Here is a 16,314-nt window from a genome sequence, read left to right as displayed (position 1 = left end):
AGCATATCTTAGAGGCTTTTGGCTTTGAGGAATTTCACTGGGAAGGTCCACCAGCAGAGGTGGCCACAGACCAGAAGTCTAAAATGCAAACAGGGCTCAGTCATCTCACGACCTTCTACCCCAGGATCCTATGATGGAGCAGGTGGGACAGACTATGCTGTGATTTTTCCAAGCTCTGTAATGCCTCATGGACTTCCCATCAAAACATGGTCCTTCAAGTGGGTGTTTAAATGTTAATAAATTTTTATAGATCCTTATAAGACAAATGATAATATCTAAAAGGAAGCAGGAAATTAATCTAAAACCATTGTTCACACGGAGCCACATTTTCAAGCAATTACAGTAAATAACCTATCCCCTGTTTGGCCACCACCTCAGATAAAAGCTTTTTTAACCTCAGTAAGCACTAATGGTGTAACTCCTCAGTAAAGGCAGAATAATTTCCATTTTGCTTTCACCAAATTCTTTTCTATCATAATTCAAGATAATTATTTTCTGTGAATAACCAGGTTTAATTAAGTGATATGCAGATCAGCTGTGAATGTCTTTGCAGCAATACACAAAACTGCTTTATTTCTTGCTTACATTAAACACTTAAAAATCATTAATTAGCTTGCTCTTCAAAGGCAATGTTACTGGAAATAAAGGGCACATCTGCTTTAATAAAGACATTTAGTCATTAATCACTTCCAGTAGAAAGGGGATTAGGGCAAAAGGCTTGATATTAATAGATTTTAAATTCAATATAAATGGAACATCAATAAAGAAGATATTTCTTGTTGTATATCTCCAGCTTTATTTTACTTGAGAATCAACAGACTCAAACTACCTGGTTGCTGTATGTATTCAGACAATCATTTCTTTTGAAAACCCTAGTCAGGTTTCCAATAAATATTACTAGTATGTATTGCCTTTGAAGACTGTCATATTAAAGGCACTAGAATTTTACTTGTTATAAACTGGAAGGTTCTGGACTTCCCTGGTGGCACAGTGGTTAAGAATCCGCCTGCCAGTGCAGGGGACATGGGTCAAACCCTGGTCCGGGAACATCCCACATGCCGTGGAGCAACTACTGAGCCTGCACTCTAGAGCCCGCGAGCTACAACTACTGAGCCCACGTTGCCTAGAGCCCGTGCTCCGCAACAAGAGGAGCCACTGCAATGAGAAGCCCATGCACTGCAACAGAGTAGCCCCCGCTCATCACAACTAGAGAAAGTCCTACACAGAGCAATGAAGACCCAATGCAGCCAACAAATAAATAAATAAATTTATTTTAAAATATAAATTGGTAGGTTCTGTTTGTTTTTTAAATGAGGGGATATGGACACAGGTTTTTGGTAAACAGCTCGCCCACATGCCAGTCACTGGGACATTCCACCCTGTGATGTGCAGTCTGGCCCCTCCTACTGGGAGTGAAGCCAGGAAGAGGGACGGATCATGGAAGATCATGTGAAGCCCAGTCACATGGACTAGGGCCTGCGTTCCCCTGGAATTTTCTTGACCTCTGGGCACTGGCCTCCTCATCTGCGCAAGGGACACCACACTGCTTATACAGCCCGGCACCTACTGCATCATAGCAGGGCTCTTCCCTTTCTCTGCCATCGCCGGCCCACTTTCTTCCTTCCATGACTCTGGGCTGCAGCCTAGCTTGCTGCTGTTGTCATGGCCTAGGGGACCAGAGCAGAGGAGACCCCAGGGCCAGGTGGAAAAGGCCACACTGGGCATCCAGAGAGCCCTGTCCAGGCTGGGGAGGGGGCAAGGCGCGGACATCTGACCAAACTACTGCAAGGGGATGGAGCCTGTTTTTTTACATCACTGTATATGTCCCATGAGGCCCACCCACAGGGCCTTGCTCAGCCCAATTCTCAGCGAAGATATGGAATCAAGAATGGTTTGAGAACCTTTAAACACAAATATAAACTGCAAACATTCTAACATATTATCTTAATATGATATGCTTGCATTCAGATAAGGGTTAAGATGACAATTTTAACTTTAGGTGCAAAGAAAAACATGCTTTGAAGAAAACCTTGGTGTGCACAAAATCAGAGCTGAGACCACCTGGTTACATAAAGGGTGAGTCAAGAGCTCCTACCTTGCAGGACTGAAAGATGAAATCAACAGTTACTAGAAAGGATGTCTTCTCACTGGGGATGAAACCAGCAACACTGTGAAGTGGGGACACACACTGTGCCCTGAGGGGCACCCTTACCCCAACGAGCTGCACGTTCCTCACCTGGGTGAGTGCGGGGACACAGCTTTTTCTTCTGGGCTCTTGACAAAGGTTAAGACTTCCTTGTGAGGCATTTCATTTAAAATGCCGCTTCCTATAACCATCTGGTCTTGGTAGTGCTCAAGGACAAAAACCAGGCGTTGAGAAGCAGGACAATTTTTTTAAGTCTTTAAATAGGAGTCAGGCAGTCAGTCCTGAGAGGTTCTCCAGAAAGGGCGCGAACACAAAGAGTCTTGTCTTAGTCTGCTGGGGCTGCTGTAACAAAATACCACACACTGCGAGGCTGAAATAACGGACATTTATTGGCACAGTTCTGGAGGTTGGAAGTCCAAGATCAAGGTGCTGGCCGATTCATTCCTGGTGAGGGCTCTCTTCCTGGCCTGCAGACAGCCGCCGTCTCCTGTGTCCAGCAGAGAGCAAGCTAGCTGGTCTCTTCTCACGCATGCGCTAATCCCATAGTGAGCTCCCCTAAACCTAATCACCCCAAAGGCCCTGTCTCGAAACACCATCACACTGCAGGTTAGGGCCTTAACATATGAATTTGGGGGGAACACAAACATTCAGTCCACCTCACTAGGGGTCTTCACATGGCAAGGCTGTCCGGTAGCGAAGAGTGGCACCTGATTACCAACAAGTCCCTATAAAACTGGCCCTTCACTGGCAACAGGGGAAACACAACAGACAATGCACATGACCAACTTCAGTCATTCTTCATACAAGGACTTGAGGAGCTCAGACGGCTGTTTTTCTGTTTCTCTTCAGCTTTGTGGGGGAAGGATCAGCTATCACCACCACTACTCGGACTGTGGCAAAAGTTACCCCTCGCTCCACCTCAAAATGTTTATTTAGTTCTTAACATAAGCTATCGGCGCTCAAGACACTGAGACGAAGCCCTGCCCTCAGGAAGTTTATGCCTGAAGAAGAATAACGATGGCCTGGGCCACCTGGTGCAGAGCAGACCCAGAGGCCACCGGAGACAATACACATGCCCTGGTGTGTGTCACCTGAGACAAACAGAGCAGAGGTTCTTCTGCATCCTCCCTGGCAGTTCATCTAACAGACCCCGTGGCTTCGGGTGCAGTCCTACTGTGTTCGTATAAATCTAGTAGTTTCCCTCGGCAGTTCACTGTCAGGTTTACTATTAAAATAATGAAAAGGCCTCAGTCTCACAGGAACAGGGGCAGGGGTTGCTCAGGTTGCTCTAAGGCCTTGCTCACTGAGCCTGGCTCTGTTACCTTCTCCTCCACTTCCCTCCTCCTGTCATTGATGGCTGATTTTCACTCTGAAAGCCAACATTTGGCATCCAAAGAACAAAAGCTCCTAAAATGGAAGATGTCATAATGTACTGATATTACCAAGAACAGGTGTTTAGTTATTCAGCTCTTAGACGAGCACATCAGTGACTGTTTTGTTTCTGGCAAACAGACTGGTGCTATACTGCTCCCTTGGATACCACAGGAAACTAGTATCATTCCTTGCATTTGGATGTGTCCTTTAGGACAGATGTTATTTTTGGTTTTGTCTACCTGTAACTGTTCTCGGAAACAGCTCTGCCTTTCAAGGTCAACACAAGTCCCTAAACAGAGTCTCTCCTCCCTACTCTACCCAAATTCCACAAATGGGTATTCTTCTCCCCTTTCCACAAAAAGTATTTTTTATTTCTGCAACACGCATCTGGTCAGAGAGCATATGTGCCATTCTTCTCAGCGCTGAGCCCCACAGTCTGGCCCTGTCACCGTGATCAACCTTGAGCAGCCACTCTCTTGATGAGGGTGTAGCCAGAGGAACAGGCAGCTCACAGACTGACTCTGGTTCCACTTTTCTGCAATACTCCACTGGCAGAGTAGCTTCAGTCCCAGCACTGAACAAAGGCACCAGGTACCAAAGATCAAGGTCCAGAAGACAAACGTAGATGGTGGACCTGCCGGTCACGACTACAGGCATCTCTGAAGACAGACCAGCTTCCTATTCCTGTGGGACGTGGTCATCTTTCCTCCGAATCCAAGCCCATGGGTGGAAACTTGGGTTGTTAACTGGGTATCTTGAAACAGGGCAAAACCAGTGCTGCATGGCACTGTGTCCAGGTGGATGCTCAATGACCATCTGCAGATATAACGAAAGCCATGTAGCAAGAGCCCTGAAGACCAAATTAATTCACAGTGCATAGCCTTGGCTCATCCGGACACTGCCGACACCCCTGCAGGCACAGCTCTGAGATCACTAGTCCCAAACGTGGAAGAAAAAAACCTGGCCGACAGACGAGGGTCCCCACCAAACCCTTCAGGAAGATTGTACCAGCAGCAGCAGCAGCAGCAGCAGCAAACACAACGGCTTCCTGCGTGTCACGTGCTCTCTGAGCACTTATAGGAAGTGTTTAATCTCCTCCACGATCAACAAGGCCACCAGCCCTCTACGGACGAGGAACCTGAGGTGTTGAGTGCTTAGTAACCTCCCCGAGGCCTTGCTGCTGGATAATGAAGGCGCAGGGCCCAAACGCAGGTGACCGGGCCCAGAGCCGGTGCACATGGCGCGCCTCTGGCTCTGGCCTAGAAGCCGTGGAGCAGCATGGAAAGGCGAGGCTGCTGAGTGACCTCTAGCACATCACGCCCTCTCTGGGCTTTGGCTTATGCATCCAAACACAGCAGGGTCCTGCTAGGGAACCTCTGATTGCCTTCTCAAGTCTAAACAGTCAACCTGCCTGCTTCTTTAAGGGTTTAAAAAAGGAGCTATACATTTTAAATTAATTTTTCTCTGTAAGAAAAAAGATCAGGAGAGAACGTTCCAAGAATGTACCAAATGTAGCAGAATGATCACCCTGGCTATCTCTGAATGTTGGGATGATGGGTAATGTTTTCCTTTTTCCTTTTCTAAGTATTACAGTCTTCCCCACGATGAGTATTTGTTGAATGAATGGAGCAGACATTACCCTAAAGAGTTAAATAAAACAACGGGAAAGACCTTGGTCTGGTGGCCCCCCAAGGACAGGCCCTGGAGACAGCAGCCTGGGGTGGGGATGAGATGTGGGAGGGGGAGGCCTGTAGGGAAGGAAGGAGACCACCCTCCACCCCACAGTGAGGTGTGTGTGGAGTGGGCAGGGGTCAGAGACAGGAGGTGCACAGCCAGTTTCCAAGGTTCAGATCCTCTCCACCTTCCGGCCACCTGCCACTGGTGGGAAGTGAAGGCATCCTGGGAACAGTGGTCCTTTCCTCTCATTCGGGGCACTAGAACCTGGCTGTGCATCCTGGAACTAGGACAGGCCAGCGGTGGCCAACAAGTGTGATTTCTACAGAGTCTGGTCCTTTTGGTGGCAAGGCCACAACAGCTGAGAATGGCCTTTTCCTTCCATTTGTTCTGGGAGGATCTGCCGGCCTCAAGCTGTAGGTTGGGCCAACTGAACACCTCAGCCATTCACATTCTAAACTCTCCAAGAGCAGCAGCAATGAAGGCACAATAATTACGGTAAAAAGAACAACAGTTAACACTTAGAGCTTTCCTGGCACCTGATGCTCTCTGAGTGCCTTTCGTGTATTAACTCATTTCAGCCACCAAGTAAATGCCGTCAGTCTCCTCCCCACTTGAGAGGGGTGTTGGCAAGGAGGTTAAGGGCTTGTCCAAGGCCACGGAGCCATGAATCCAGCGGTGCGTCCCCAGGACTGGAGCTCAGGACCACCGCTCTGTGTTGCCTCAAGGTGAGCATCCTGAGGTCAAAATCCAGCAGCTCCAGCCTGAATATCCTTCCCAAGCCATGTGCCTCCAACAGGTAAGCACAAGTTAAGAAACAAAACAAAGCAAAAAAGGGTGTGGGGGATCCCCTTGACGTGCCCCCAGGAGGTTCCCCTCGAAGCCTTCTTCACCCTGGGTGAAGTTTCCTGGAAGGTGAACTCTGCTTTTCAAAGTCAGCTTTAACAAGTCACTCCTGACTTTGATTTCCTCCAAAGGAAAGGTTTCTCTTAGAGTAATGGAGTCCCTTCATGTTCGTTTCTGTTTTACCATCACATGTATTCTTTGCAGACTTGGAAAAACATAATTTGATCAAACTTTTAAAACCCTCAGGCTTCATGTCTTTATCATTCCTTTCTTTAGTCACATTTCCTCCCTTGTTAAATAAGCAGGCAGATCTCTAAAACCTGCCCTGAAAGGAGTTAAGTAAGCCTCAAATGGATTAAAAACTGGCAAAGCTTTGATCTGTATAATAAAATGTCCTGCTGCAGCTCTGGCTCCAAAGGAACAGGAAAGAGACTTGAGACTCAGGCATTTAGTGAATTTCACTCAAGGCCTTACAAAGCTGCCCTGGGAGGCTGCAGAGTTCACAGCCACAGGGACACTCCTTAGATGCTTTGCAAAGCCCAGCTATGGCCCTGCTCCCCTCTCACTGGAAATTTCTACTAATTCAACAAAGGACAGTCCTGAGATAAGAGACTGCTAATGCATTAGAAAACAGAGCATGCAGACGTATTATGTACTTTCTTTAAGCCTGACTCTCAGGAGGTTTATGTTAGCTGATCATTTACCAGCTCGTTACAAGCCAATTCCTAAAGAGTCAAAGGGCAGAGCCCACCAGAGCCAGAGGGAGGCAGGCAGCTTTGGAACACTGACAGGGTGAAGATCATAGCTCTGCATCTGACACACATTGATAAAGAGCTTTCTATTTCCTTCCTTCCTTCCTTCCTTCCTTCCTTCCTTCCTTCCTTCTTTCTTTCTTTCTCTCTCTCTCTTTCTCTCTTTCTTTCTTTCTCTTTCTTTCTTTCTCTCTCTCTCTTTCTTTCTCTCTTTCTCTTTCTTTCTTTCTTTCTCTCTTTCTCTTTCTTTCTTTCTTTCTCTCTCTCTTTCTTTCTTTCTTTCTCTCTTTCTCTCTCTCTTTCTTTTTCTTTCTTTCTTTCTTTTCTTTCTTTCTTTCTCTCTTTCTCTCTTTCTTTCTTTTTCTCTCTTTTTCTTTCTTTCTTTCTCTCTCTCTCTCTCTCTCTTTCCCTTCCTTCCTTCCTTCCTTCCTTCCTTCTTCCTTCCTTCCTCCTTTCTTCCTTCCTTCCTTCCTTCCTATCTATCAATCAATCATCTATCTATCTATCTATCTATCTATCTATCTATCTATCTATCTATCGGCTGCATTGGGTCTTCATTGCTGCACATGGGCTTTCTCTAGTTGCGGTGAGTGGGGGCTACTCTTCGCTGTGGTGTGTGGGCTCCTCATTGCAGTGGCTTCTCTTGCTGCAGAGCACAGGCTCTAGGTGCACGGGCTTCAGTAGTTGTAGCAAGTGGGCTTGATAACTGTGGCTTGCAGGCTCAGTAGTTGTGGCGCACAGGCTTAGATGCTCCGCGGCATGTGGGATCTTCCTGGCCCAGGGCTAAAACCCATGCCTCCTGCACTGGCAGGCGGATTCTTACCCACTCTGCCACCAGGGAAGCCCAAGGCAGCTTTTTAAGTTTCACACGTGGTTGAAAGAACTCTAGTGAGACCATTTGCAAAGAATCCTTCCAGTTTTACTCTGAGTGAACCAGAAATTCACTAAACCTAAGAGCACTCAGATTCATCAAAGTATAGACATGATTAAGTGGTCACAGGTGGCCTAAATATGCTATTAGGTGGACTTCTGGATTTGTAAATAATTCTCGGTCTATCTTTCTCTGAAATTGACAGGATGCTAAAGACCTGGAATTATGGGCTTCACTGTGAGCTGAAGTAATGCTAGAGAGAGTTGTTAGAGCTGCTAATTGTGGTGCTATAAAAAAAACTCTTTGTATTTACATCAAATGTACACAACACAGAATTTGAATTCACTAAATATGTTCAACAGCCATCTGAAATAGCCACACAGAGACAAAGGTAGATGCTATAGTCTATAAATTTTACAAAACATTTACTTCAAAACAAATATCACTCTCTTGAAAAGCTGTAATTATTTTCTCCCTTACTTTGTTCCTGAGCCTTTTGGGGAATAAAATAAATACAGTTTAAGTGGAAAGAGGCTCACCTGGAGAGGGATATTCTAGAAAAAAAGGTGAATGCTTCCATGGCAGGGAGATTTTTCCCTTCCTGCTCATGGACTACCCTTGCCTACCTAGTTCATTCTTCTTTTCAGCAGACTCCCAGGTACTACATTTTCTGTCAAGGTGCCACAAAATACACATAAATCTTCACATCATAACTTTAAACTCTCCACACATTCTAACCACCTTCTCACATGCACATATACACAGGTAGGCATAAATAATGGGTCGTAACATGTCTTAAAAACCAAGTCTGAGAACTTCCCTCCAGCAGAGAGCCATACTCTCAAAATACTGCCTAACCACATGTCTTCATTTTTCAAACACTTACTGAGCATCTACTAGGAGTGGAAAGGAAAAGAAAAATCTAAAACACGAAGCTCAAAGAACCTGCATCCTAGTGGTCCGGGGGAGGTAAAGATGTTGCTACTTATGAGGAGCAGCAGTTCCTGTAAGAGTTCAGGGCTGGGCACATGCACCCTCGAGGCAGGAGGGGTGAGCGGGCCTGAAATGCCACTGCTGCCCCTCACCCTGGCAAGGGCTGTGGCCAATGCAGGGCCGGGCCACACAAAAGCTCAGGCCCGCTGAGCATGTGGGCATCTTTGGGCTGGAGGAGGACCTGTAAGGATTCAGAAGACGAGAAGGTCTAGGAGGGGGGGTCCTGAGCTACTCCCTGTCCGTTTAAGGCTGTGACTATTAAGAACAGAAGACACCCTACATGAAACATGGTTAAAAACGCCTCCAACTCCTCCCAAACACAAAGCCTTGGTATTCTATCTACAGCGATGGAAACATTTTAACACTCATATAAATGCTCCATTCCTCTCTAGAGTCAGTTAAGAGTTACCTTGGTGATCAACGTAAGGTTTGAAGGCCTGAAGGATTTTTGGCACAGCTACCCCCACATCAAGCTCCGTCAGAGTTAGCTCGTTCATGAAGTAGGGGAGCTGGAGGAGAGAAGGAGACAACGCAGGAGACACATTAGTAGCTGGTAAATGTTAGAAGTCAACATACTCTCGGAGGGAATGATGGTCAAGGTTTTGGGGACACATTTATTTAACCAAGATTTACTGAGCACATACCACATTCTAGGTATCGTACTACAGACAGAGCCGTAGACGAGTGAGGCAACGTCCTTGCTCTCATGGGATTTATGCTGAAGAGACAGAAACGGATAAATAAGTAGACAAATAATCTAACTTCAGAGAGCAATTGGTGCTACAGAGAAAATAAGGTGGGTACAGAGGGAGGCTGGACCATTTTGGATAAGGAGTCAGCAAAGGCTTCTCTGAGGGTGGCGTGTGGCCAGAGACCCAACTGTGGCGAAGAACGAGCCGGGCTGGTCAGGTTAATAGTGCCCAGAGTTGGCTAAAATCTGGGAAAACGGACCTCTCTTAGACTACTAGCAGGGAGTTAGGAAATCACTCCAGCAGTTCCTGGAGACCAACTCACACCATGTATTAAAATCCTTGAAAAAAACAAAAATCACATCCCTTGACCCTGTGCTAGATATACACCCCAGGAGGCTGGTCTACGGGAATTGCCTCAATGGACTCTCCTGCCCTCTGGCTCTGGTCGGGCTTGGCCAGTGGGACACACCAGTGGGCAGGGGGCAGAGAGGTACATGGAGAGAACTGTCGGCATTTGTCCACTCCCTCAACTGAAGGCCACAGCTCCTGTCAGACAGGCAGCGCCCGCACACAGCCACCCCACCGGCCCTGGGTAACCACTCCCCACCGCTGCACTATGCCTTTCAGGCTCTCTGCATCAGCCCACAGCTTTGCAAATCCTCCCTGTGTTAAACTCTCCCCCCGCCTGCTCCATCTGGATGTGCCACCTGTTTCCCACTGGGACCCCGACTAGTACAGCTGTCAGTAGGAATTTACTCTAAATGAACTAACATGAGAGTGCTGGTGTCATGCTTAGAAATTCCTACTTCACCTCAAGAGCACAGAATTAATTCACCTATGGTTCCTCCATCTGGATTGAGGTATGTGTATGTATATTAAAAAAAAATTTTTAGTCCATTCCTAATTTTAGTGTGAGACATAAATTAGGAATCCCCCTTAATCTTTTCCCCAATGGCTAGCCATGTGTCTTAACCTAGTTTTTTGAACAACTGAATCTTTCTCTACTGACCTGCAAAGCCACCTTCCTTTACAAGATTCTCACTGCACTGGAGTCTGTACTGAGCACTGCTTCCTACTGGTATCAAAGTGCTGTTGTTACTGTGGCTTTAAAATACATTTTAAAATCTGGCAGTCCCTCTCTTCTCCTTTCCCCCAGAATTTTCTTATTCTCATAGGTACTGCTCCAGTTGAACATTAGAATAATTTTGTAAAGTTTAGAATATAATTAAGAGTTAAAAAAAAAAATTGAACATATGCTGAACATTTCCCATAAAATGAGGAGCCTCTAGCCAGGCATGCGTTTAGTGCCTATTTTGGCTGGACCTCTTCAGCTGTCTCTTTGCAGAGAAACTTAGACACTTTTAGGATTCACCAGTCAGCGAATTTCATCTCTGATTTTCTGTGGGGATGGAGGTGTTAATTTAAAGAGGTTTGATGTCTGAGATGGACAAAACGTGACAATATTCAAATGTGCGTTTTGAATCGATGATTGCTTTATTTGGAAAACCTTTTCCCAAAGCATCCATGTTATGCGGTGGTTGGCCTCCAGATCAGCCTACAGAATCCTACTTGGCCAAAAACATAGCCCAAATCTTGCACCCTTGCCCCAGTCCTTTTTGTCTATTATTGCCATCCTAATGCCCAGTGTTTCTGCAGCACACAGGGTTTCTATGGGAACAGGAGCCACCACTGAGCCAGGGGACTGCATGCAGACAGAGAACATGGTGTCCCTCCTTGCGCCCCATCCAGCCTCCCACCCCACCCCATCCTGCTCCCTGGAGTCCCCGCGAGGGCAGAGGAAGGGCCTGAGGCAGGACCTAAGATGAAGGAGGGAACTGAAGGAAGAGGGGACTGAGAAAGACTTGGCAGAGGTGGGGTGGGCACTAATTATCAGTAAGCAGGATGGGGAGGGGAGATCAGCAGGGCATTTCCTGCTTATTCACCTGAGCACCACCTCCAAGATTCTGCAACATTTCTAACCATCCTCCTCACCCCCTCCTTGCTCAGATCTCTGACCTGAATCAAAACTCAGGACCAGGCCCTAAAGCAGCTTCCTTCCTGCCCTGCAAGGAAAGGTCACTCCCCCTCCTGCTCTTTTCAATCAGAGACTCTCTTCTTCCCACCCAAAGGGCATGGCAGTGAGACTAGAACCCACTATGTGTTCTTTACTCTCCTGGGTAAACCCAGCTGGGGACTGGGCGTTCTCCAGGTTGGTGGGGGGTGAGTTAGAAGCCACTGCAATAAGAGCAGCATTTGCTGACACGGGCATGGAGGCCCTAACTACTGAGGGCTCCAACGTGGTGCCGGAGCAGCCAGCCAAGGCCCAGGGTACACTTGCTGTTGGGGTATACTCAGCTTGTTTAAACCCATCACTGGGTACCAGAGAGACACACAGGCTGCTCTTCCGCAACGTGAGTCATTATCATGGGTGACGTTGACAATCTCAGACTGCAGCCAGCGAAGAGCTCTCTGTATGTTAGCCCTCTAGGAGTCCAGGAGACAGGGGAGCTCTCTGTCACTGGGGGCAGCTCAGGCTCCTCCAGCCATTCTGGTTCTTGACTGGCTATTAACCAATACTCACTACTAGGTTTAAGGAACAGCCCTTCCCAGGGATTTTTTTTTTTATTTGGATATTTGGTGATAGTAAGGGGTCTCTTGGCAGGGGTGGTGACAGGTTCAGAATGTGGGTGATACTCTGCTGCCTTCCTGTTTATTCCATTGCCAGGGTCCCCTCTGGTCTGCAGGGCACTGCCCCGGGAAGCAGCTCAGGTCGGGGGGGAGGGGGGGAGGCGCTGAGGCTCGCAAGGGCGGGAGTATAGCCCCCACCTCCAAACGGCTGGTGCTGCTGGATGGGGGCCTCTTTCTCCATCCTAACCTCCTAGCACTTCTGACCTCAAAACACAAAAGGGAGTTTAAGTGTGTGCCCTGCAAAAGCCCACATGGTCAGCAAAGGGAGAAGATGAAAATAAAAGACTTTCCTCGACCTTCTCTGGGTTGAGGGAGCCCACGGTTCTCCACCCGGGATGGAGGCAAGGCCCCGAGGACTCCCAGGGCCTGAGAGAAGCCCTCCCATACCCACTCCGGGTCCGTACTGGAATGTGTGTAACGGCAAGAGCGGTGTCCCTCTGGAGTTCAGGCGTGCCCTGCTGTGTTGCCAGGACCTGCAGCCCTCCTGCTCAGGGAAGCGCCCACAATAGTCTCTGTGAAAAGAGCAGCACCAGCCCCACCCATGTGCCTCCACCCGGGACCTCAAGCCCTCCCTCATTTTCCAAAAAGAGGAGGAGGTTGAGTGAGCTCCAGGGTGGCTGCTGGCCTCTCCTCTCTAAACACGGCTTCCTGCCCCCACCACGGACCCTGCTAGCAGAGTGGTCACCCTCAACTCACCCGAAGAACACAAACAGGCTCACCTTGTCAACAGAGCCCTCTCAACCCCCTGCCCCCAATTCTGCCCCGAAATCCACTCTTCCAGCTGAGGAGGCAGCCCCTCCTCTTCATCAGGGCCTGGGGAAGGATGACAGCAGCTGGAGCGGCAGAGGGAGCCTGACTGAGCCAGGAAAGGCTCTGTTTACGACCCAAAGGCACGACAGGAATCAAATCGAAGCTCCTCCATGTCCACATTTTCTTCTAACATAATTTACCTTAGCGCACAGTCTCCTAACCTGGAGTCCTTGAACTCTCTGAAATCATGGGCAAAATTCTGTGTCACAGTGAGTGCATTTTTCTAGGGAAAGGATCCATATGTTTCTGTTTCTCAGAGGTATCTATGGACCCGAAAGATCCACGAACTTAAGCTGCTGTATAAGCTCTCACTGAAGATCTGGGGACCAAAGTGACTCTTCCTTCATTAGATCTTCACTGGATCAAAAGCTTGCTTCTAAGTAACCTAAATAAGGTCTCTTGGTTGGCAAAGGTGGTACTAAATGAGTCCCTTAGTGGCAATTGTGAAGAATACTCATGGAAGTTTAAACTCACTTCCAAGTGGGCCTACACCAGCACCAGGACTGTTTCTTCAGCAAAGAGAGAGCCCAAAATAAAATACCATCTGGCCAGGAGTAAAGGTCAAATGCAGACACATTCAGAGTGCAACGGTAGCTTTCCCAGCTTTGAGAGGGAGTTGGGAAAGAGGTCTTAAGTAGTCTGGCATTTTCCTCAGAGCACATGCTGTGTGGCCAAGATTGTGAGGCTGGCTGGGCTCTCTGGACATACAATTTAAGTTCATTACTAACTTAAAGATAATAGAATTTTATACAGCAAAACAGCTACAAAAGCACACATTTTCCCAAACCAAATTCTGGAACACTACCTAGAGTGAATAACAGTGAGGGCAACAGAAGGAAAAAAGTAAACAGCAACATTCACTAAATCCCCAGATGCGGTCAGTCATATGGTCAAGGCCCAGCTGTGTTATATGCTAAGAACTTACTACTCCAATTTGTTACATGTTTTAAACCAAATTATTTTTCACTTATGATATAATGTACGAAACTTTCAGAAATTAAGACGTGATGAATTGGAAGCCTCTTGTGTGGAAAACAATACCTTTATTTTGCTGAGCTTCATTTGGATTTTCTTTGACACCAGATCAGACCAGTACTTCTCTCCTAAGAAGTCCCAAAACATTCTTCCAAGCAGGGCATTCACCCAGGCTTCCTGTTCTTCCTCCTCAGAGGGTGGAGCCTCTGGCAACTGGCAAAAGAAAAGAGACCAAAATTAGCTAGAAAGCAACTGGAGAACAAGACAGGTGCTTATTTTGATAAAGTCACTGAAGGTTCCTCCCTCTAGAGATGGAGGACCGACCACAGAAGTCGTATTTCTTCCCTATAAATTATAAGTCCCACATTATGTCAGTGAATAGAAAAAGAGGAACAAAGGCCACCATCACAGATAAAAACTCTTTGTCTGTTTTCTTTTTCTACCAGTCTTCTTGTGAACCAGCTAATATTTCATACAATTAGCTCAGCCATATTACCCTACCCACCCCCAATTAGCTTGCTACCGACATTCTGAGTCAGTGACCCAGCTGATCACACGTCTGCCTATCTTCCAGCTAAGGCTCCCAGGACATGTACCTGTTGAGCTGGTCTCACCAGGCAGCGCCAGAGTTTCTCAACGCCCAGGACACTCACATCCAGCCTGACTCTTGTGAGGTCATGATCCTCTTGGGCGAGGGGCAGGGGGTACTTATAAATACTGGTGTCTGGGTCCTGTATCCAGAGATACTAATTTAAGTGGGTAGGAGGATTTTTAGAAGCTCTCTCACTGATGTAATGAACAGGTGAGGTTCAGACCCAGAGCCCTGGGTTAGAGAGAGGAATTCTGCGAAACTCCTACAGCTGTTCTCGCCCATCTCAGTCCAGTGAAACAGCCTGGGCCTCACCTCCACTGGATACAATCCATCTGAAACATCTGTTGCGGCCAATGTGCAAGGTGGGGAAAGAGCAAACCCTGTGAGCCTCTAATTTCCAAGGTTGAGAATTAGACCATGGATTCTTGCCTGGAGAGAGCCAGGGTCGGGGTGAAGCAGAAGGGAGAAGTAGCTGTGACATCCATGGACCGTGCGGTAGTGCAGGTGATGCCTGGTGGTGTCCATGGACCCTATGCCAGACCCTATGATAAGACTCCTTCTCAGGTTCCCTCATTTACATCTCACAATACCCCGGAAGACAGAACTTTTACTTCTATTTTAGGGAGGAGCAAACAGACTCGGAACTGTTCAGTGCCCTGCCCGAGGCCCCTAATTCATCAGCACAGCCTGACACACAGCCTCCTCCCTGTCCTCCACCTGCTGTGTCCTGTGGGAGGAGGGGGGTGTGACTGACCTCTGGTAGGACAGACATGTCCTTGTGCCGAGCTCTCTAATTAGATGATAGCCTTATAGAAACGATTCGCCTTGGAAAGCAAAGACTTAAGAACTAGAAATGCAGGAATCTGAATTATTCACCTTTCCTCTTCCCTCTATGGTTTATACAAATGCATCTGCCCTGCCCTCACAGCTGCCCGCAGCCATCACCTACACCAGACGCCTCACTGACCCCGGGTTCCAGGGTGACATCTGTCCTCGGCAGCTGTGACTACGCCCCCACAAAGCTGTATCCTAGGCCAGGGGCAGAGTACACGAGTGCTTGGTGCTTGTGGATTTGACACTTAGAGATCTGATGACCTGTGAGTGCCCTAAAGGTCTATGGCAAGGACCTATGTGTAAATTTTCTGAAGCCTGGAGTCCTTAGCGTCTGACCCAGCTGAACCGGTCACTGAGCTTCTGGGGGGCCTTAGCGGACAGCCCAGCACCCGCCAGTCCTCTACTCTCATCACAGCTTGTGCCGTCTCTCGCTTTAGGGGCCTAGGGGTTCACCTGCATTTCTCAATCTAATGTTACTGCATATAAGCAGGGATAGTCTATGTTCTAGGAATCCTTCAAATTGGGGTATTTTCAAGGTTCTCCCTTATAAATGTCAGTGAGTCTCATTAAAAAAAATTAAACCCTGGTTTAAAAAATAATATATGTTGGTCACAGCATTCAGAAGACACGGCTCCAGCTGCCTTGTGTGATGGCTGTAGGGTACTCTCTCTGTGCTCTTCTCGTGCTGTACAGGTTTCTGGTATTAACCAAAGCATCTCTACCACCAGCTCCTGGACAGTCAAGCGGAAGTTTGTGCCCAGCAAGCACTTAGCCATGCCTCAAGCTGTACATGGCTTTTTGGAATCGCTTTTCTCTCTGCCTGAACATCTGCACCCCCACCCCAACGGGATCTGGTCTAGCTTTTCTGAGGTTGCTGTCTTTGAGTCACATCAGATTATCTATGCAGATTTCTGAGGAAACACTCACCCAGGGACAATGCCCTCCTCCCCCAGGGACCCGGGCAGTGCCAAGATGCTCCCTCTGCAGGGCAGTGCACGTCTCACTCAGATTTGCAGGCTGCACAAGAGACGAGGTGACGCTTTCCCTTCTCATGTGGGAGAGCTGAC

The 16,314-nt window shown here is 47.7% G+C and overlaps 1 protein-coding gene across 4 annotated transcripts in view; it reads right to left on the bottom strand.

Moving 5' to 3' along the window:
- Positions 1-16,314, bottom strand: part of TEX2 (testis expressed 2) — a 104,619-nt gene that overhangs the window by 14,133 nt on the left and 74,172 nt on the right. For all 4 annotated transcript variants that reach the window (XM_057713900.1, XM_057713903.1, XM_057713901.1 and 1 more), the window contains 2 exons: positions 13,888-14,034; positions 9,066-9,165 (listed from right to left, as the gene is read on the bottom strand). In XM_057713900.1, the coding sequence (XP_057569883.1) occupies positions 9,066-9,165; positions 13,888-14,034 (247 nt within the window). The remainder of the gene's footprint in view (positions 1-9,065; positions 9,166-13,887; positions 14,035-16,314) is intronic.

This window comes from Hippopotamus amphibius, chromosome 17 (assembly GCF_030028045.1).
Source record: "Hippopotamus amphibius kiboko isolate mHipAmp2 chromosome 17, mHipAmp2.hap2, whole genome shotgun sequence".
Lineage (NCBI taxonomy): Eukaryota > Metazoa > Chordata > Mammalia > Artiodactyla > Hippopotamidae > Hippopotamus > Hippopotamus amphibius.
The sequence above is the reverse complement of the archived record's forward strand: the minus strand, read 5'-3'. Positions and strand labels throughout refer to the sequence as shown.